Below are 21,730 nucleotides of genomic sequence, written 5' to 3'. Positions count from 1 at the left end.
AGTTTCACAGGAGCGATCAAACATAAAGAGATATGAGGACAGGTGACCAGAAGTTTGGTCAACGAGGTAGGTTTTAAGGAGCGTCTTAAGGAGAGAGAGGTAGCGAGGCAGAGAGATTTAGGAAGGGAATGCCAAAACTTATGGCCTATGCAGCTAAAGGCACAGCCATCCACGGCATGATTAAAATCGGGGATGCGCAAGAGGCAAGAATTGGAAGAGCGCAGAGATCTCTGAGGGCTGGAGGAAGTTAGAGGTAGGAAAGGGCGAGGCCATGGAGGGATTTGAAAACAAGGATGAGAATTTTAAAGTCGAGGCCTTCCCGGACCGGGAGCCAACGTAGGTCAGCGAGCACAGGGGTGATGGAAGAACAGGATATGGTGCGAGTTAGGATACGGGCAGCAGAGTTTTGGATGAGCTGAAGTTTATGGAGGGTGGAAGATGGGAGGCCGGCCAGTAGAGCATTGGAATAGTCAAGTCTAGAGGTAATATAGGCATGTATGAGGGTTTCAGCAGCAGATGAGCTGAGGCAGGGGCAGAGACGGGCAATGTTAAAGAGGTGGAGCGGATATGTAGTCAGAAGCTCATCTCGGTCAAATAGGACGCCAAGAGGGATAGAGTCAGTGGCTACGGAACAGAATTTGTGGCAGGGACCGAAGACAATGGCTTCGGTCTTCCCAATATTTAGTTGGAGGAAATTTTTGCTCATCCAGTACTGGATGTCAGACAAGCAGTGTGAGAGACAATGGAGTGGACAAGGTAGGTGATGGTGAGGTAGAGATGGATGTCGCCAGCGTACATGTGGAATCTGACATTGTGTTTTCAGATGATGTTGCCAAGGGGCAGCATGTAGTTGAGAAATAGAAGGGGACCAAGGATAGATTCATGGGGGACTCCAGAGGTAACGGTGCGGGAGCGGGAGCGGGAAGAGAAGCCATTCAGGCGATTCTCTGGCTGTGACTGGATAGATAAGAATGGAACCAGGCGAGCGCAGTTCCACCCAGCTGGACGACAGAGGAGAGGCACTGGAGGAGGATGGTGTGGTCAACCTTTTCAAAGGTTGCAGACAGGTAGAGAAGATTGAGCAGGGATAGTTTACCAGTCACATAAGATGCCATTTGTAACTTTGATAAGGGCTGTTTCAGTACTGTGGCAGGGGCAGAAACCTGATTGGAGGGATTCAAACATGGAGTTGCAGGAAAGGTGGGCACGGATTTGGGAGGCGACGACACGTTCAAGGACTTGAGAGGAAGGAGGCTGGAGTTGGGACAGTAGTTAGCAAGGATAGAGGGGTCAAGGGCAGGTTTTTTGAGGAAGGGGTGACGACGGCAGATTTGACAGGGAGGGGGACAAGTTATCAATATCAGCTAACATGGGGGCCAGGGAGGGAAGTTGGGTGGTCAGAAGTTTGGTGGGAATTGGATCGAGGGACAGGAGGTGGGTCTCCTGATCAAGATGAGCTTGGAGAGGGCATGGAGAGAAACTAGAGAAAGATGCGCGTTCAGGGCTAGGGCAGGGGGGAACCTTAGGGGAAATTTGGCTTGGTGGGCATGGGGAAGGGAGGGAAGCAACAGAGGCAGCTGAACGGATGGTCTCAATCTTAGTGACAAAGAAGTCCACGAGAGCCTCGCACTTGTTGTTGCAGGTGAGGGTGGAGGAGGCAGGGGAGAGGGGTTTAAGACGACGCCTTGTAGCGAAGTGAAGCAGAGGGTTATCTTTGCATTCCAGGATGATCCTGGAATAGTGAGCAGTTTTGGTAAAGAGCAGGACCCGATTGTCCTTTATGTGGTCCAGCCACATCTGGCGAAGAATGGCTAAACCAGTTGTCTGCCATAAACGTTCAAGTCTGCATCCCTTGGACTTAAGGAAGCGGAGATAAGGGCCACACCAGGGGGAACGATAGGGCGAGAGAGAGCATTGGTTTTAATGGGGACAAGGGCATCAAAAGGTGGAGGTGAGGGTAACTGAGCAAATCGGTAGCTGCAGAAATGTCATGGTGGATGGAGGGCCAAAGGCTAGACAGTTGGGAATTTAAAAGTGCTGTTGTAAGTGACTTGGGGGAAGAGTTTTTCCAGAGATGGACACAGAAGGAAGTGGGGTTGGGAGGAGGAAAGGGGATGTGGGTGGAGAGGGATACAAGGAAGTGATCGGAGATGGCCTTATCTGTGATTGACACGATGGGAGTAGAGAGACCACGTGAGATGGCAAGGTCGAGGGGGTGGCTGTGAATATGGATAGGCTAGTCTATATGGAGGGAGAGATTAAGGAAGGATAGAAGGCAACATTCAAATGAGTTTAAGTAGTTTAGTCCACTACTTCAACTCAGATAACTGGAAATGTTGAACATTTTCCACACAAGTCATAAGCTGAATGTTCAGAATCTTTTTCCACCAGAATGTTGGGATCCTGAAATGGTATAATGAAACAAAACAAAAACATACATGCTATGGACTCAAGCTATGCCAGTGTGTAAAATACAGATAAACTGGGGTTTAATGTGGTTAGGTGCTATGGCAACCTAAACTGTGTCATAGTTGCAAGCAGGAAAGTGTCTTCAGATCATCAAATTGTCATAGACATTAGTACACCACTCAAAATAAACACCAAGTATACACACCCGTGGATTTGTTTGTGCCACATGACATGCCAGGAAGGCCAGTTTGTAGGACAGGTCACGTACACCTAAAGCACGCAGACCTCTGACTCCTTCTGTTTCATACCCATCAGCACCACTAACACGAGACCCAGTTTCAGCACGGACACCTAAAGAAACACAAAACTACTAATTAAGCAAGCAAAAAAAGGCATTGTTCTATTGCATTATTACCTTGTTGTTACCTCCTAGCCATTTATTCTTCGAAACAAATTATAAGCAATTGTAAAAATCAAAATGTGCAAATCCACATAGTATGTTACAGCACGAGGCCATTTGGCCCATCGAACCCATGCCGGCTTTGTAAGAGCAATCCAGTTAGTCCCACTCCCCTGCAATTTCCCCATAGCCCTGTAAATTTTTCCCTTCAAGTATTTATCCAATTCCCTTTCGAAAGTTATTATTGAATCTGCTTCCACCACCCTTTCAGATACTGCATTCCAGTTAAAAAGCAGGACCACAAAAGGTAGTTTTAAAAAATTCGTTCATGAGATGCGGGCGTCACTGGCGAGGCCAGCATTTATTGCCCATCCCTAATTGCCCTTGAGAAGGTAGTGGTGAGCCGCCTTCTTGAACCGCTGCAGTCTGGATTACTCCCAGCGCCACATGCTAGTGAGTCCAGAACTAGGAAGAGACAAAGGAGGGGTCAAGATAGGTGGTGGTGAGGTAGAGATGGATGTCGTCAGTGTACATGTGGAACCTGACGTGCTTTTGGATGACAACGCCAAGGGGCAGCATGTAGATGAGAAATAGGAGGCGACCAAGGATAGATCCCTGGGGGACTCCAGAGGTAAAGGAGGCAGGACAGGTTGAGAAAATGGTTAAAAAAGCATAATGGATCCTGGGCTTTATAAATAGCGGCACAGACTACAAAAGCATGGAAGTTATGTTGAATCTTCATAAAACACTGGTTTGGCCACAGCTGGAGTATTGAGTTCAATTCTGGGCACCGCACCTTAGGGAGGATGTGACTGCCTTAGAGGGTGCAGAAAATATTTGCTAGAATGGTTCCAGGGATGTGGGGCTTCAGTCACGTGGATAGACTGGAGAAGCTGGGGTTGTTCTCCTTAGAGCAGAGAAGTTTGAGAGGAGATTTGATAGAAATGTTCAAAATCATGAAGGGTTTAGATAAAGTAAATAAAGAAAAACTGTTCCTATCGGCAGAAGGGTCGAGAACCAGAGGACACGGATTTAAGGTGATTGGCAAAAGAACCAAAGGTGACATGAGGAAAAACTTTTTTTTAAGCAGCGATTAGTTATGATCTGGAACGTGCTGCCTGAAAGAGTGTTGGAAGCAGAGTCACTCGTGGCTTTCAAAAAGGAATAGGATAAATACTTGAAGGGAAAAAATTTGCAGGGCTACAGGAAAAGTGCGAGGGAATGGGACTAACTGGATGGCTCTTACAAAGAGCTGGCATGGGCTTGACAGGCCAAATGGCCTCATTCTGTGCTGTAACCATTCTATGATTCTGTCATAACACACTGCTTAAAAGAAGTTTCCTCATGTCACCCCGGTTGTTTTGCCAATCACCTTAAATCTGTGTCCTCTGGTTACCGACCCGTCTGCCACTGGAAACACTTTCTCCTTAGTCACTATCAAAACCGTTCATGATTTTGAACACCTCTATCAAATATCCTCTTAACCTTCTCTCCTCTAAGGAGAACAATCCCAGCTTCTCCAGTCTCTCACATAACTGAAGTCGCTCATCCCTGGTACCATTCTAGTAAATCTCTTCTGCACCCTCTCCAAGGTCTTGACATCCTTCCTGAAGTGTGGTGCCCAGAATTGAACACAATACTTCAGCTGAGGCCTAACCAATGTTTTATAAAGGTTCAGCATAACATCCTTGCTTTGTACTCTATGCCTCTATTAATAAAGCCCAGGATCCCATATGCTTTTTTTTTAAAAACAGTCTTCTCAACTTGTCCTGCCACCTTCAAAGATTTGTGTACATAAACCCCCAGGTCTCTTCTGTTCCTGTACCATTTAGTTTACATTGCTTCTCCTCATTCTTCTTACCAAAATATATCACTTTACACTTTTCTGCATTAAATTTCATCTGCCATGTGTCTGCCCATCTCACCAGCCTGTCTATGTCCTCCTGAAGTCTGTTACTATCCTCCACGTTGTTTACTACATTCCCAAGTCTTGTGTCATCTGCAAACTTTGAAATATTCCCTGTATACCCAAGTCCAGGTCAAGATCAGAAAGAGCAATGGTCCCAAAACCAACCCCTGGGGAACATCACTGTATACTTCCCTCCAGTCTGAAAAACAACCGTTCGCCACTACTCTGCTTTTTGTCCCCTAGCCAATTTGTATCCATGTTGCCAATGTCCCTTTAATCCATGGGCTTTAATTTTGCTTACATCTTGTAACCACAAAGCTTATCCTCAGGGAAAAAGAAACTGATCCCTGGTACTGCCAGCATACTAGTGATAGAACAGTCAGTACGTTTGTGGTAAGATTTTCAATAGATTCTGCATTTTTCAAGACTATCAATAATATGCAAGCCAAAAATATCAGTGGTATAATATTATTTTTTTTAAAAATCAAAACTTGAGAAACCAGAAAAAAAATGGCACAAAATACAAGATGCCATCAAGGTTGAAGAGTAAAAGAGGGGACAAGTTAGGTGATGTCAAGTTGGATTTAAAAAAAACTGCAATATCCACAGTGATGGAAGACAACACTGTGCTACTCTGCTTGTTGATACAACCTCTTAATAGAATTCTCTATTTGCTAGTATGGCATTTTTCTTCCAATCAAATTACACTAAACCTCACTGGTCTACAAATGCTGTCATCGTATACTAAAACCAGCACGAAGTATTTAGCCTCAAATGATTTCCAATTTATTGAATACCTGGTGTAGTCAGTTGAGATACATCAGGAACAACGATAAGCGTCCCTGTGAAGTCACATCTGTCACCAGCCTGGGCTGATTCCACAGCTTCTGCACGCAGGATAACTTCCACACTTCGAGGAATGCTACCACGGGGTAACTCAGCCTGGGTTTCCTGAATACGAACCTGAAAGGGCAAGGCCGTGCAAGTTAATCAAACAACAAAGGGCAAGGAAAACAGCCATTCTTTAAACAATGCTGTAATGTTATCATTGTGCTCAACTCTTTTAAACTCACATGCTTCAGTGAAAAAAACAGAAAAATATTTGCTGCTAATGCAAAAATACCCATGAAATGTGTCTTTAACTGGTTTTGAATCTTCTGTTAAAAATTCCAGAGAATGCTTAGAAAAGCACAAGACACTAAGCACAAATGTTACATTTTTAAAAATTGAATGTCAGGTTTCAATTTTGTGTCTTTTAAATGATCAGTTTTACTTTTATAGGAGCAGTTTTACTTTTATAGTGTATTACTTGTATTTCTTTTAGATCATCATTTCTATTTTCCCAAATCTTTAACCAGAGAACTAAAACTGCACTTTTAGCTGGGAGGTCAGCAGAATGTTACAGTGTCATATTATAAACAGGTATAGCACTGAATACAGAAGTGAAGATGCAACATTTAAGCATTCACTACACCATTATGTAATCCTCTGAGCAATAGAGTGCTCCAAAACAAACAAAATAAGACAGAAATCTGAAAATTGTGTGGGGCATCCAATGGAACAATAACAATATTTTAATACAACTAATTTTAAGAACATTGTGAATGAGTAAACACAAAATTTTTTAAAAATATATTTGCTGAAATTATTAACATGTATTTCTTTCTCTTCTCCTACCATTGTAATGCAAAATTATTTTAGATAAATAAAATAGAGCAATGCACCATTCACTGGTCAAAATGGAAAAGGGGATGTGCTCCCGTCTCTAGCAGAACGGTGATTAAACCACAAAAAAAGTGAATGAAGGCACCCAGAATAACTCACCCATCAGATTTTCCTCTTGTCCTGTTCCAGGACGAGGCAGGGGGAGAAAAGAGTTGGTAGGGGGAAGAGCAAAGGTCCTGCTCCCCACTTGGCAACTTTGCTAACATTTTTTGATATTTACAAGATTTCTACTGAGCAAGTCAGTTTAAGATGTGGCCGATTTTACCCATGTTAATTTATTCATAAAATGGGAAGTTCTGATTTGGAACCGACACATCAAAGCAAGTTGAATACAATCCTGAAAATAATTGTCATTTTATTAGTAGTTTAAGTAATTTTCACTTATGTATTTCTAACAGCTAATAAAATTTCAATTAATTCTCTATTACGTATTTCTATACCAGTAAGTCAAGACTCCTTTTAAAATAAAATTCCTAAGCATTTTATCATTTGCACAAGAGCAAAATGGTAAACTTTAATTCCAGCTGTACTCTCACCTTCTGAAAGTCAACAAATCGTGACTTATTAGTGTCCAGCATAAATCTCCTCCTGTTGGCACACACTGGATTCCTGCAGATATTTGGCTGTGTGTACTTGAACTGTTGTTCCACATCCTTAACCACCGTCTGACAATCGAGGCACATAAATGTTCCACTGACCAATTCTGGGTGAACAGGGTGCGTTCGAACAACCTGTCCACTGATGCGCAGCAGGGTTCCAATCCTTGCTGCAGTCAGTTCTCGGATTCTAGTTTACAACAAGAACAGTCAGTGTTTGATCATTTTAGTGGATGATTATGAATGACTAATTTTAATTGGCTCTAAGCTCTATACACTAAACTCTAAATTCTATAATACTTTATTACTGTATTAATTTGACAACAGTGCAAACTTAATAAAACCTAAATATGAATATAATAAAAAATATTTGGAAGTATTTAAATTTGCAATATTTTGAAATAGCACTTTGGAGTGTTCGGATTCCCAATTAGAAACTGGACATGGATTAATAAATTAGAAGTTGTAATGATACAATACTTGGCAGTGTGACAGCACACAGCCTTTAAATTCAAATCCACAGGTGGTCAATCTTCAAACCTCCAATAACACTTCCTCTGTAATTTACTGTAAACTAAATCTATCCTTGGCCCCCTCCTATTACCATCTTCAGCCAGAGTGGATGATCCATCTCGGCCTCCTCCCGATATCCCCACCATCACAGAAGCCAGTCTTCAGCCAATTCGATTCACTCCACGTGATATCAAGAAATGGCTGAGTGCATTGGATACAGCAAAGGCTATGGGCCCCGACAACATCCCAGCTGTAGTGCTGAAGACTTGTGCTCCAGACCTAGCTGTGCCTCCAGCGAAACTGTTCCAGTACAGCTGTAACACTGGCATCTACCTGACAATGTGGAAAATTGCCCAGGTATGTCCTGTCCACAAAAAGCAGGACAAATCCAACCTGGCCAATTACCGCCCCATCAGTCTACTCTCAATCATCAGCAAAGTGATGGAAGGTGTCGTCGAGAGTGCTATCAAGCGGCACTTACTCACCAATGCTCAGTTTGGGTTCCGCCAGGACCACTCGGCTCCAGATCTCATTACAGCCTTAGTCAAAACATGGACAAAAGAGCTGAATTCCAGAGATGAGGTGAGAATGACTGCCCTTGACATCAAGGCAGCATTTGACAGAGTGTGGCACCAAGGAGCCCTAGTAAAATTGAAGTCAATGGGAATCAGGGGGAAAACTCTCCAGTGGCTGGAGTCATACCTAGCACAAAAGAAGATTGTAGTGGTTGTTAGAAGCCAATCATCTCAGCCCCAGGACATTGCTGCAGGAGTTCCTCAGGGCTGTGTCCTAGGGCCAACCATCTTCAGCTGCTTCATCAATGACCTTCCCTCCATCATAAGGTCAGAAATGGGGATGTTTGCTGATGATTGCAGTGTTCAGTTCCATTCGCAACCCCTCAGATAATGAAGCAGTCCGTGCCCGCATGCAGCAAGACCTGGACAACATCCAGGCTTGGGCTGATAAGTGGCAAGTAACATTCGCGCCAGACAATGACCATCTCCAACAAGAGAGAGTCTACCCACCTCCCCTTGACATTCAACAGCATTACCATCGCCAAATCCCCCACCATCAACATCCTGGGGGTCACCATTGACCAGAAACTTAACTGGACCAGCCACATAAATACTGTGGCTACAAGAGCAGGTCAGAGGCTGGGTATTTTGCGGCGAGTGACTCACCTCCTGACTCCCCAAAGCCTTTCCACCATCTACAAAGGTACAAGTCAGGAGTGTGATGGATTACTTTCCACTTGCCTGGATGAGTGCAGCTCCAACAACACTCAAGAAGCTTGACACCATCCAGGACAAAGCAGCCCACTTGATTGGCACCCCATCCACCACCCCAAACATTCACTCCCTTAACCACCGGCACACTGTGGCTGCAGTGTGTACCATCCGCAGGATGCACTGCAGCAGCTCGCCAAGGCTTCTTCTACAGCACCTCCCAAACCAGTGACCTCTACCACCTAGAAGGACAAGGGCAGCAGGCACATGGGAACAACACCACCTGCACGTTCCCTTCCAAGTCAGACACCATCCTGACGTCGAAATATATTGCCGTTCCTTCATCGTCGCTGGGTCAAAATCCTGGAACTCCCTACCTAACAGCACTGTGGGAGAACCTTCACCACATGGACTGCAGCGGTTCAAGAAGGCGGCTCACCACCACCTACTCAAGGGCAATGAGGGATGGGCAGTAAATGCTGGCCTTGCCAGCGACACCCACATCCCATGAACGAATAAAAAAGTAATTCTCATCTACATGCTGCCCCCTGGCGACATCATCCGAAAACATGTCAGGTTCCATATGTACGCCGAAGACACCCGGCTCTACCTCACCACCACCTCTCTCGACCCCTCTACCGGCGCTCATTTGTCACATTGCTGGATGAGCAAAAATTTCTTCCACCTAATTAGGAAGACCGAAGCCATTGTCTTTGGTCCCCGTCACAAACTCCATTCCTTAGCCGCTGACTCCATCCCTCTCCTAGCCACTGCAACCTTGGTGTCCTATTTGATCCTGAGATGAGCTTCTGATCACATATCCGCTCCATCACCAAGACCGCCTACTTCCACCTCCGTAACATCGCCGTCTCCACCCCCCTTCAGCTCATCTGCTGCTGAAACCCTCATCCATGCCGTTGTTACCTCTAGACATGACTATTCCAATGCTCTCCTAGCCAGCCTCCCAGCTTCCACCCTCCATAAACTTGAGCACATCCAAAACTTTGCTGCCCGTATCCTAACTCACACCATGTCCCATTCACCCATCAACCCTGTGCTCGCTGACCGACATTGGCTCCCAGTCCGGGAAGGCATCAATTTTAAAATTCCCATCCTTGTTTTCAAATCCCTCCATGGCTACGCCCTTCCCTCTCTGTAACCAACCTCCTGCCCTACGATATCTCTGAGCTCCTCCAATTCTTGCCTCTTGGGCATCCTCGATTTTAATCGCTCCTCCACTGGCGGCCGTGCCTTCAGCTGCCTTGGCCCTAAGGAATTCCCTCCCTAAACCTCTCCGCCTCTCTACCTCCTTTAAGATGATCCTTAAAACCTATCCTTCACCTATCCTAATATCTCCTTATGTGGTTCAGTGTCAAATTTTGTTTGAGAACGCTCCTGTGAAGCGCCTTGGGACGTTTTACTACGTTAAAGGCGCTATATATAAATGCAAGTTGTTGAATACAGCAACGTCTCGTCACTAACAAATGTCTGCCCAAAGATAGTAAGCAAAACTGATGTGAATTAAATGGGGCCACTCTTAAATCATGATTTAAAAAAGCCCACTAGAGCTAGATTAAGGAGATATCATTCTTTCTGACCTAAATCAACAGCCATCTCAAAAGCTGTAAGAATATAGATATGTTTTTACTTTTCGTTTAAACAGAACAGGATAGGCACATATAGATTATTAAATAAATAAACTAGACGGATAATGTGGAGCTAATAGGGTTGTTAGGATTAAAACACATAGACTTTTAATCACAGCAGGGGGAGTGTAAGAGGGGAGATTACTGCAATATAAAAGGCAATAGGTTCCTGTTGCTAGAAAGCGGAGTTGAGATCGAAGATCAGCCATGATCTTATTGAATGGCAGAGCAGGCTCAAGGGACCATATGGCCTACACCTGCTCCTATTTGTTATGTAGAGGATGATATCAAAGTTTTGTACAACAAAGCTATGGCTTGGGAAAAGCAAGGATAGGAAGTAACGGTGTGGTATGAAAAGACATGAGGCCCCTCATACCTATCTAGGAATCTGTTCAAAGCTCTAAGAGTCATAAAACACCCAGTAGCTTTTGAATCTTGCAGGAACTAGACTGTAAGGGAAAATGGTATAAAAAGAGATACAATGTTTTACTCAGTAGGAGCTTTTGCCGACCTTAAAGACCAGGTAACGTGAATAGGCTTGGATAAGCCAGTCTCATGATTTCTACCTAGAAGTTCCCTGCACAGATGGTTTCAGATGAGATGCTAAATGTGTACTATTCTGTATGAAATGTTTAATGATAGATGTTTTGAAGCAAGAATAAATGAAGTTAATTCTCAGACATATTACTGTCTCTAGCTTTACGAATATGTTAAAAGGATAAGGAAATATCTCAACAGAAGCTTAATCCCATAGATGATGTAATTCAAATTTCACTTTACTTATCTTAAAACTGACAAATGCATCAATCAATCTCTTACTTGTGTCTGGCTGGCAATTCCTGGATTGCTACATAAAACTCCTTGTTTGGTGGAATATTTCCATGGTCTCTGGCAAAATTCCGAACAGCACGGCATAGGTGTGGATAAACTCTGAAAAAGAAAACAACAGATTGACCAACATAAACAGAAATGCATCAGATCTTCTATTACTAGTATTTGACATACATGTTTGCTTTAAATGCTTTAAACAATTTTGAAGCTGGGTTTTAAAATTTACCACTTCCTTCTCGATGACTATACTAAAGGAAGGATTTCTTGTGTCGGGCACACAAGAAATGCAGAGCTGATGCTTCCTCCTCCAATAAAGCAAGCTTGCTTCCTTTTAAAATCTTAATCTTGAAATTTTTTTTTTAGTACAGGTTCCCCACTGGTTATCTCTTTTAAAAAAAAATGCACATTGTGGGTTCCTGTAGCCATAAACACATTTATTGCAAGTTTTAGTATAGATTAACAGCTAATCAAAGTAAAATTTATTCCACCTGTAAAATTCCTCTTGAACAGTAGTAGCCAGTTGCTGGTTGTACTGCTCCAGATCTGCAAAGCTTACAGCAAGTGTGTTCCTTTCAGGCCGGATCAGCTCTTCAGCATCATGCAAATATTTAATTTCACCATCACTGTTCAGGAATCTGGAAGAACAAAAAGTTTATTATGAAATCAAAATTAGGTGTCCCTGCACAGTCTAGTCTATTGATGGAACAAACGGCATTTCTTTGTTACAGGACATAGCATTTGAAGTTCTTAACACCTCCTGGGCTATCAACTGTTTCACAGATATTACTCGCAATAGGTTTATAAAAGATTTGCTGTACCTATGAGATTACATGGAAATGTAATTTATCAATGGATCAATTGCCCCTGAATAAATTATTAGGATTCTTGTACCAACTTAACATGCAAACACACAATGCCACCAAAATTAAGCAAAATGTGACAAAGGGAGCAAAGCATCCCTGAAAAAAGACAAATGAAGCAATCTACTGCAGATTAGTGAATAACTCATATTAGGTGACCACATTACTCTGGATGACACTAAAAACTTGTATTTATATAGCACCGTTCAAATCCTCATAGCGTCCCTAAGTGCTTCATAACCACTGAAGTGTAACTATTGTTATGTGGGCACGACAGCCAGTTTGACCACAGCAAGCACTGCCCCCACCCCCAACAGTAGATGAGATAAATGACCAGTTAATCAATTTTAGTGATTTAGATTGAGGAGTAAATATCAGTCAGGGCGCTGGAAGAACTTCCAACGCCTCTTATGTAATGCTATGGGTTCTTTTATGTCCACCTGAACCTCTATTTGACATCTCATCCAAAAGATGGCATCTGATAATGAAGCATACCCTCACTACTGTACTGAAGTGTTCAAACCCACCTTCTTGTCTTCAGCCTGCCCCGAGGACCCGTGGTCCCTATGTCAGTGGAAGGTAAGCCGTAAAGCCATGTTTCACTAGGTGAACCTGCAGTGGAGCAATCAGTGAGCAGTGTCCCAGGACTCCCCCCACCTCCATCGCATTACTTTGATGGGTGTTTACCACAGGCCCAGCTCTGCCCCCACCTAGGAGCCCAGAGTAATGTAAAGGGGACAGAGACCTTTTTCCTGAAATTTGTTTCCAGGGAATTGGGTGTTTCTAGGGGCAAAGGTCAGCAAAATCATTACGTTCACACAAAAGGAACAAATTCCACACTTTACCTTCAACTATTCTTCATTTGTACTATTAACATATTGTTAAATTCAAATGTCACTATTGTATATTTTATGTCAACAAGCATAATATTTAGCTCAAAGTTGCAATGACGCCAAAAGGAATTGTAATATTGTCTTGTTACACAGATATTAGTTTATTTCTCGGCTACATATCAGCATAGCTCAGTGGTCAGTATTGATTCAAGCCCCAATCCAGAACTTGAGCACATAATCTAGATTGATACTTCAGTGTACAGGAACTTGCCAAATGGTCTTTTCTGATCCCATATATTACTAAATTCAAAAAAGTAATTCATTGGCCATGAAGCACTTGGTGATGTCCTCGGAAAAGAAAAAATTCTATCTAAATTCAAGCTCACAAACAGGGGGGGGGGGGGGTGTTGCTAATGTCATCCCAGCTCAAATGTCTATCTCCCCCAAAAGTGGCAAGATAGCCTTCATCCAAATTTCTTTTGATTTAGAAGAGCTGAATGTTCCAACAGTTTTTTTTCCCTCTATTAGTAAAACTATACCAGCAGTAATGTGTACATATTAATATGCAAGTACTGTGCTTGGTTACCTCTCTTGCCCTTGCAGTGGATTTGGCTTTGCATCAACGTAGCTTTTTATTCTAAGTCTAAAGGAAAGTTTGAAGGTGGGCCTCACGCCAGCTTCAGCATAACTATAGCCGGCGCAAAACACACCAGCTTCAGTGTAACTACAGCCAGTGCAAAACACACTGGCCCAGAATTTCCATGAGATCGCGCTGGCTTTTTCAGCGCAATCCGGCCGAATCAGCGCAAAACATCGCAGAATTTTGATTACACTTGGTGCAATTTACGTCTAGCGTAATTCGAGTTTCCGCAATGTTTTGAGCTGGCTAAAAAAAAAATTGCACTGAAGCCGGCCCTGTCCACAAAACTGACCCTGCAGCCCGGCCCCCCCCCCGATCGAAACAACACGGATGGCGAGTTTCCGCCAGCCTGAGAAAGTTCGAGAAGGGTTTTAAAATTAAGCTTGTTTTCTTAGGCGTAAAGGCACTAATTAGTAGGCAGGTTTAAACTGACTAGTGTACACCAATGAAAGTAGTGAATGCTTCGGTATAGCTTTTTTTGAGTCACTTTCAGTAATTAAAAATCAGGTTACTCACAGGTGGAGGACTAGACACTTACTAAAAATGCTTATTTTTAGCGATAAACTAATTTTCAGCTGTATTAATACAAGTGCACCAGACTACCACTTTTAAACATTTAAATTAATTTTTAGAAAAAAAATTACAACAAAACGATTATGCTGCCAAATTGCACTGATTTGTGGCAGATTTTACATTTAATTATGTGACTGCATTTTAGCAGAAACTTGAAATAAAATGCGCTAGCGCAATTTTCACCCAAATGCCCGTTGCGCCCAAAGTGGAAACTTCAGGCCACCATCTTCAGTATAACTTCAGCAGGTGCAAAACACACAATCTTCAGTGTAAGCAGGTCGTGCAAAACACACCATCTTCAGTTTAACTACAGTCGGTGCAAAACAAACTTTTAAAAGTTGGATCAAGAAACTTAATTTGATTTCAGTATAATAACGACACAGGAAAAGCGGCTCTCTGTGGACATTAACGATTAACCGGCATTCAGATGCGATTGCAGTCAGCAGTATAACTCGAGTCCGTCTGCGGATGTGAAAGGGGGTAGTGAGTGTCAAGCCGCCGGACTCAGCATCTCCTGCTCCCTGGGCTAAGCCGCGCCGTCGGTGTAACGATGTGGAGATGCCGGTGATGGACTGGGGTTGACAATTGTAAACAATTTTACAACACCAAGTTATAGTCCAGCAATTTTATTTTAAATTCACAAGCTTTCGGAGGCTTCCTCCTTCCTCAGGCAACAGATCTGACTGAACGCAGCGCTTTGCCGCGCTCCACAACCGAGCGGGACCTGCGGTCCTAACAGGCCGAGTTTAGTGCACTAACTCAGGAAAGAACCCCTGCGCCCGTGTGTGTGTGTGTGTGAGGGCCGCGGGGTCAGATTTAACCCCCCCTCACCGCCGGGACAACGATCCCCGGGCCTGGGAACTCGCGCTGCGCGTACCGGCCGGGACCGCCGAACACCCGATTACTACGCCACTCACTCCTCGAGGAAATCCTGGAACAGTTTCTGACATTTCTCCGCCAGCTCATCCTTGACCTGCTGCCCGGCGGCTCCGACCGCGGCCTCCCCCAGATCCATCTTTTAAAAAACAATATAAACGGACACCGTCACGCACCCGACAATGCACAACTTTTCGCGCCACCACCAGATCACGTGCCCAGTTCCCGCCAGTGAAGCGCCAATCCACAACCGGCTGAGTGATCATGTGATCGCACTGCTGGCTCCTGGAAACCAATGGCTCGCTGGAGGAGGAGGCGAAGGGAAATCGCCACCGTAAACGCGTTTCGACTCCGCGCACTTTAGGTGCGCACTGGCTTTCCGTCCAGCGGGTAGGAAACGGGGTCAAGAACGAGCGTCCGAAGCTCGTGCGCCGTTGGAGATGGAAAGAAATAAAAACACGTGAACCGAACGTTTCTTCGCAAAGGCGCTGACTCGGGGCCGGTCATCTTAATGTAAAAGTTCGCAACACTTAAAGGGCAGCCACTTTTTGGTCATGATGTGGAGATGCCGGTGATGGACTGGGGTTGACAATTGTAAACAATTTTACAACGCCAAGTTATAGTCCAACGATTTTATTTGAAATTCACAAGCTTTCGGAGGCTTCCTCCTTCCTCAGGTGAATGTTGTCTTTTTGGTCAAGTCGAGCTCAGGTTGGGGCTAACTGCAGGAGGCGGAGGAGAGAGTGTGGTGAAAGTTGGTGAGCTGTAGGCGCAAATAGCCACACGGGAATACCATGTTGTGGTGATAACAGAGAGCTGGCTCAAAAAAAGGGCAGGACTGGGTACTATATATTCCTGGATACAAGATCTTCAGGAAAGAAAGGAGGGTGAATGGCAATATTGATTAAGGAGACTATTGCAGTACTGGAGAGAGAGGATGTCCTGGAGGGGTCAAGGACAGTATCTATTTGGTTAGAGTTAAGAAACAATAGAGGTGCCATTACACCACTGGGTGTATTGTATAGGCCATCAATCAGTGGGAAGGATATAGAGGAGCAAATTTGCAGGGAAATTACAGAGAGGTGCAAAACCCTTAGAGTAGTGATAACGGGGGACTTCAACTATTCCAATATAAGGAATCTTACAACACCAGGTTATAGTCCAACTGTTTTATTTGAAAATCACAAGCTTTTGGAGGCTTTCTCCTTTTTCAAATAAAACAGTTGGACTATAACCTGGTGTTGTAAGATTCCTTACATTTGTCAACCCCAGTCCATGCAGAAATAGACAGTTTCCTAGAAGTGAAGGGAATTAGGGGTTACGGGGAGCAGGCAGGAAATTGGACATGAATTTAGATTTGAGGTTAGGATCAGATCAGCCATGATCTTATTAAATGGCGGAGCAGGCTCGAAGGGCCGATTGGCCTACTCCTGCTCCTATTTCTTATGTTCTTATGTTCATCACTGGCATCTCCACGTAATCACTATTCCAATAGACTGGGATAGTAATAATGTAAGGGGCAAAGAGGGGGAGGAATTTTTGAAATGTGTTCAGGAGAACTTTCTTGACCAGTACGTTTCCAGCCCAATGATGAAGGAAGCATTGCTGGAGTTGGTTCTGGGGAATTAGGTGGGCCAAGTGGTGCAAGTGTCAGTGGGGGAGCATTTAGGGAACAGTGATTGTAGTATCGTAAAGTTTAGAATAGCTATGGAAAAGGATACAGACCATTCTAAAGTGAAAATACTCAATTGGAGGAGGGCAAATTTCAGTGGGATGAGAACAGATCTGGCCCAGGTAAATTGGAATCAAAGACTGGCAGGCAAAACTAAAGGCAGCCTTTAGAGGAGATGGTTTGGGTACAGTCTAAGTACATTTGCACGAGGGAGAAAGGCAGGGCAGCTTCCTGGCTGACAAAAGAGATAGTAAGATGAAGTGGGAAAAAAGGGTGGTAACACAAGTGAGAACTAGGCTGAATATAGAAAGTTCAGATGGGAAGTGAAAAAAGAAATGAAGGGCAAAGAGAGAGTATGAGAATAGGCAGGTGGTCAACATAAAAGGGAATCCAAAAGACTTTTATAGGCATGTAAATGGGTAGTAAGAGGAGGGGTGGGGCCAATTAAGGACCAAAAAGGAGATCTACTCATGGATGCTGACGGCATAGCAGAGGTACTAAATGAGTACTTTGCATCTGTCTTTACCAAGGAAGAAGATGCTGCCAGAGTCTCAGTAAAGGAAGATGTAGTTGAGATACTGGAAGAGCTAAAAATTGAAAAAGAGGAGGTACTAGAAAGGTTGGCTGTACTTAAAGTAGATAAGTCACCTGGTCCAGATGGGATGCATCCTAGATTGCTGAGGGAAGTAGGGGTTGAAATTGCGGTGGTATTGGCCATAATCTTCCAAACATCCTTAGATATGGGGATGGTGCCAGAGGACTGGAGAATTGCAAATGTTACACCCTTGTTCAAAATGGGTAAAAGGATAAACACAGCAACTATAGGACAGTCAGTTTAACCTCGGTGGTGGGGAAACTTTAAGAAATGATAATCAGGGACAGAATTAGCAGAAACTCGGAAAAGTGTGGATTGATTAGAGAAAGCCAGCACAGATTTATTGAAGGCAAATCGTGCTTAACTAACTCTAAGAGTTTTTTGATGAGGTAACAGAGAGGGTAGATGAGGGCAATGCAGTTGACTTTCAAAAGGTGTTTGATAAAGTGCTGCAAAATAGGCTTGTCATCAAGATTGTGGCCTATGGAATAAAGGGGGCAGTAGAAACATAGAAAACAGGAGCAGGAGTAGACTATTCAGCCCTTCAATACCATATTCTTGCTCTCCCCATACCCCTTGATGCCTTTTGTGTCTAGAAATCTATCTAGCTCCTTCTTCAATGTATTGTGACTTGGCCTCCACAGCCTTCTGTGGTAGAGAATTTCACCGGTTCACCCCCCTCTGAGTGAAGAAATTTCTCCTCATCTCAGTCCTAAACGTCCTACCCCGTATCTTGAGACTGTAACCCCTCATTCTGGACCCCCCCCACCCCAAGCCAGGGGGGAACATCCTCCCTGCGTCCAGTCTGTCTAGCCCTGTCAGAATTTTATGTTTCAATGAGATCCCCTATCGTTCTTCTAAATTCGAGTGAATACAGGCCGAGTCGACCCAATCTCTCCTCATATGATAGTCTTGCCATCCCAGGGATCAGTCTGGTAAACTTCGCTGCGCTCCCTCTATGGCAAGTATATCCTTTCTTAGTACTGCACACAATACTCCAGGTGTGGTCTCACCAAGGCATTGTATAACTGCAGTAAGACATCCTTGTTCCTAAACTCAAATCCTCTTGCAATGAAGGCCTTCATAACTGCTTGCTGCACCTGCATGTTTGTTTCCAGCGACTGGTGTACAAGGACACCCAGGTCCCTTTGTACATCAACATTCCCCAATCTATCACCATTTAAATAATACTCTACCTTTCTGTTTTTCCTTCTGAAGTGGATAACTTCACATTTATCCACATTATACTGCATCTGCCATGTATTTTCCCACTCAATCAACTTGTCTAAATCGCCTTGAAGCCTCTTTGCATACTCCTCACAACTCATGATTCTACCTAGTTTTGTGTCATCAGCAAACTTGGAAATAGTACAATTTGGTTCCCTCATCCAAATCATTGATAAATATTGTGAATAGCTGGGGCCCAAGCACTGATCCCTGCGGTACCCCACTAGTCACTGCCTGCCACCCTGAAAAAGAACTATTTATTCCTACTGTCTGTTAACCAATTTTCAATCCATTTGAATTTTGCACACTAACCTCTTATGTGGGTCTTTATCAAAGGCCTTCTGAAAATCCAAATAAACCACATCCACTGGTTCTCCCTTATTTATTCTACTAGTTATGTCCTCAAAAAACTCCAGTAGGTTTGTCAAACATGCTTTCCCTTTCATAAATCCATGTTGACTTTGTCTAATCCCATTGATATTTTCTAAGTGTCCTGTTATCACATCCTTTACAATAGACTCTAGCATTTTCCCTACTACTGATGTTAGGCTAACCGGTCTGTAGTTCCCTGTTTTCTCCCTCCTTTTTTAAATAGTGGAGTTACATTTGCCACCCTCTAATCTGCAGGAACTGTTCCATAATCTATAGAATTTTGGAAGATGACAACTAATGCATCCACTATTTCCATGGCTACTTCTTTTAGTACTCTGGGATGGTGATTATCAGGTCCTGGGGGTTTATCGGCTTTCAGTCTCATTAATTTCTCCAGCACTTTTTTTTTTACTAATACTAATTTCCTTTAATTCCTCCTTCTCCCTGGACCCTTGGTTCCTTAGCATTTCTGGGAAGTTATTTGTGTCCTCTTTCGTGAAGACAGAACCAAAGTATTTGTTTAATTGCTCTGCCATTTCCCTGTTCCCCAGTATAAATTCTCCCGTTTCTGACTGTAAGGGACCTACATGTGTCTTCACTAATCTTTTTCTTTTTACATACTTGTAGAAGCTTTTACAGTCCACTTTTATGTTCCTTGCAAGTTTACTCTCATACTCTATTTTTCCCCTCTTAATCAATCTCTTGGTCCTTTTTTGCTGAATTCTAAACTGCTCCCAATCCTCAAGCTTGCTACTTTTTTTGGCAACTTTATATGACTCCTCTTTGGATCTAATACCATCCTTAATTTCTTTTGTTAGCCATGGTTGGGGTGTTTTTCCTTTTGTGTTTTTGTGCCAGAAAGGAATGTATAATTGTTGCAATTCATGCATTTGTTCCTTAAATGTTAGCCATTGCCTATCCACCGTCATGCCTTTTAATGAAGCTTCCCAATCTATCATAGCCAACTCACTCCTCATACCTTCGTAGTTTCTTTTGTTTAGATTTAGGACCCTAGTTTCAGATTGGACTATTTCACTTTCCACCTTAATGAAGAATTCTATCATGTTATGGTCACTCTTCCCTAAAGGACCCCGCACAACAAGATTATCAATTAACCCCTTCTCATTGCACAATACCCAATCTAGGATAGCCTGTTCCCTGGTTGGCTCCTCAACGTATTTGTCTAAAACACCATCTCGTACACACTCCAGGAATTCATCCTCCACAGTATTATTGCTAATTTGGTTTGGCCAGTCTATATGCAGATTAAAGTCACCCATGATTACTGTAGTACCCTTGTTACATGTATCTCTAATTTCCTGTTTGATCCCATCCCCTACATTACCACTACTGTTTGGAGGCCTATGAACAACTCCCACCAGTGTTTTCTGCCAACATGTAGCAACATGGATACAGAATTGGCTAAGTAACAGGAAACAGTAGTGGTGAATGGTTGTTTTTCGGACTGGAAGGAGGTGTACAGTGGTGTTCCCCAGGGGTTGATGCTGGGACCACTGCTTTTCTCTGTATATTAATGACTTGGAGTTGGGTGTACAGGGCACAATTTCCAAATTTGCAGATGACACAAAACTTGTTAGAGCAGTGAACAGTGAGGAGGATAGTGATAGACTTCCAAGAGGATATAGAGAGGCAGGTGGCATGGGTGGACATGTGGCAGATGAAATTTTAATGCAGAAAAAAGCGAGGTGATGCATTTCGGTAGGAAGAATGACGAGAGGCATTATGAACTAAAGGGCACAATTCTAAAAGGGGAAAAGGAACAGAGATCTGGGGCTATATGTACACAAATAGTTGAAGGTGGCAGGGCAGGTTGAGAAAGCGGTTAAAAAAAGCATATGGGATCCTGGGCTTTATAAATAAGAGACATAGAGTACAAAAGTAAGGAAGTCACGATGAACCTTTATAAAACACAGGTTCGGCCACAGCTGGAGTTCTGGGCACCGCACATTAGGAAAAATGTGAAAGCCTTAGAGATTTACTAGAATGATTCCTGGGATGAGGGATAGACTGGAGAAGCTGGGGCTCTTCTCCTTGAACAGAGAAGGTTGAGAGGAGATTTGATAGATATTCAAAACCGTGAAGGGTCTAGACAGAGTAGATAGAGAGAAACTGTTTCCATTGGCGGAAGGATCAAGAAGCAGAGGGCATAGATTTAAAGTGATTGGCAAAAGTACCAAAGGTAACATGATGAAAAACTTTTTTACACAGTGAGTGGTTAGGATCTGGAATGCACTGCCAGAGGGGGTGGTGGGGGCAGATTCAATCATGGTCTTCAAAAGGGAACTGGATAAGTACTTGAAAGGAAAATATTTGCAGGGCTACGGGGATAAGGCGGGGGCGTGGGACTAGCTGGATTGCTTTTGCATAGAGCTGGCGCGGACTCGATGGGCCGAACGGCCTCCTTCCTTGCTGTAACCTTTCTATGATTCTATAGGGGAGGAGGGAGGAGGGGGATGGAGGATGGAAAATTGGGGCTCCACTTTTAGGCCCGGAGTTTCCTCCTGATTGTGCCCAGATTCTTCTGTGTTCACCTGAATCCAGCTTTAATCAGCTGACCAGCAGTAAATTGAAGCCACAGGCCTGCCCTGTTGCTGCAGAAATCATCAATTAGTTTTTTTAAAAGTTGAAGAATGGTTTATTTCCTGGCCATCCCACTGATCTATATAATGATGAAGGAAGAGGATAGAGAGTTACAGAGACTTGAGGCACGAAGAATTAGGTGCAAGTACCCTGCCCACAGAGTGTACAGGCCACCGCATGATCTATGAGGAGATGACGGAGGAGCTGGTTGTGAGCCACCTATGCC

General features: G+C 43.6%; 1 protein-coding gene across 3 annotated transcripts in view; it reads right to left on the bottom strand.

Moving 5' to 3' along the window:
- Window positions 1-21,730, bottom strand: part of LOC137323584 (DNA replication licensing factor MCM6-like) — a 42,229-nt gene that overhangs the window by 16,289 nt on the left and 4,210 nt on the right. For 2 of the 3 annotated variants that reach the window (XM_067987218.1, XM_067987217.1), the window contains 5 exons: window positions 11,744-11,890; window positions 11,244-11,354; window positions 6,980-7,229; window positions 5,516-5,681; window positions 2,615-2,760 (listed from right to left, as the gene is read on the bottom strand). In XM_067987218.1, the coding sequence (XP_067843319.1) occupies window positions 2,615-2,760; window positions 5,516-5,681; window positions 6,980-7,229; window positions 11,244-11,354; window positions 11,744-11,890 (820 nt within the window). Of the gene's footprint in view, window positions 1-2,614; window positions 2,761-5,515; window positions 5,682-6,979; window positions 7,230-11,243; window positions 11,355-11,743; window positions 11,891-15,078; window positions 15,248-21,730 lie in introns of those variants that run through there. The other variant, XM_067987216.1, reaches the window with a different exon arrangement.

Source organism: Heptranchias perlo, chromosome 7 (assembly GCF_035084215.1).
Source record: "Heptranchias perlo isolate sHepPer1 chromosome 7, sHepPer1.hap1, whole genome shotgun sequence".
NCBI classification, from domain to species: domain Eukaryota; kingdom Metazoa; phylum Chordata; class Chondrichthyes; order Hexanchiformes; family Hexanchidae; genus Heptranchias; species Heptranchias perlo.
This window is presented reverse-complemented; position numbering and strand designations above follow the sequence as displayed.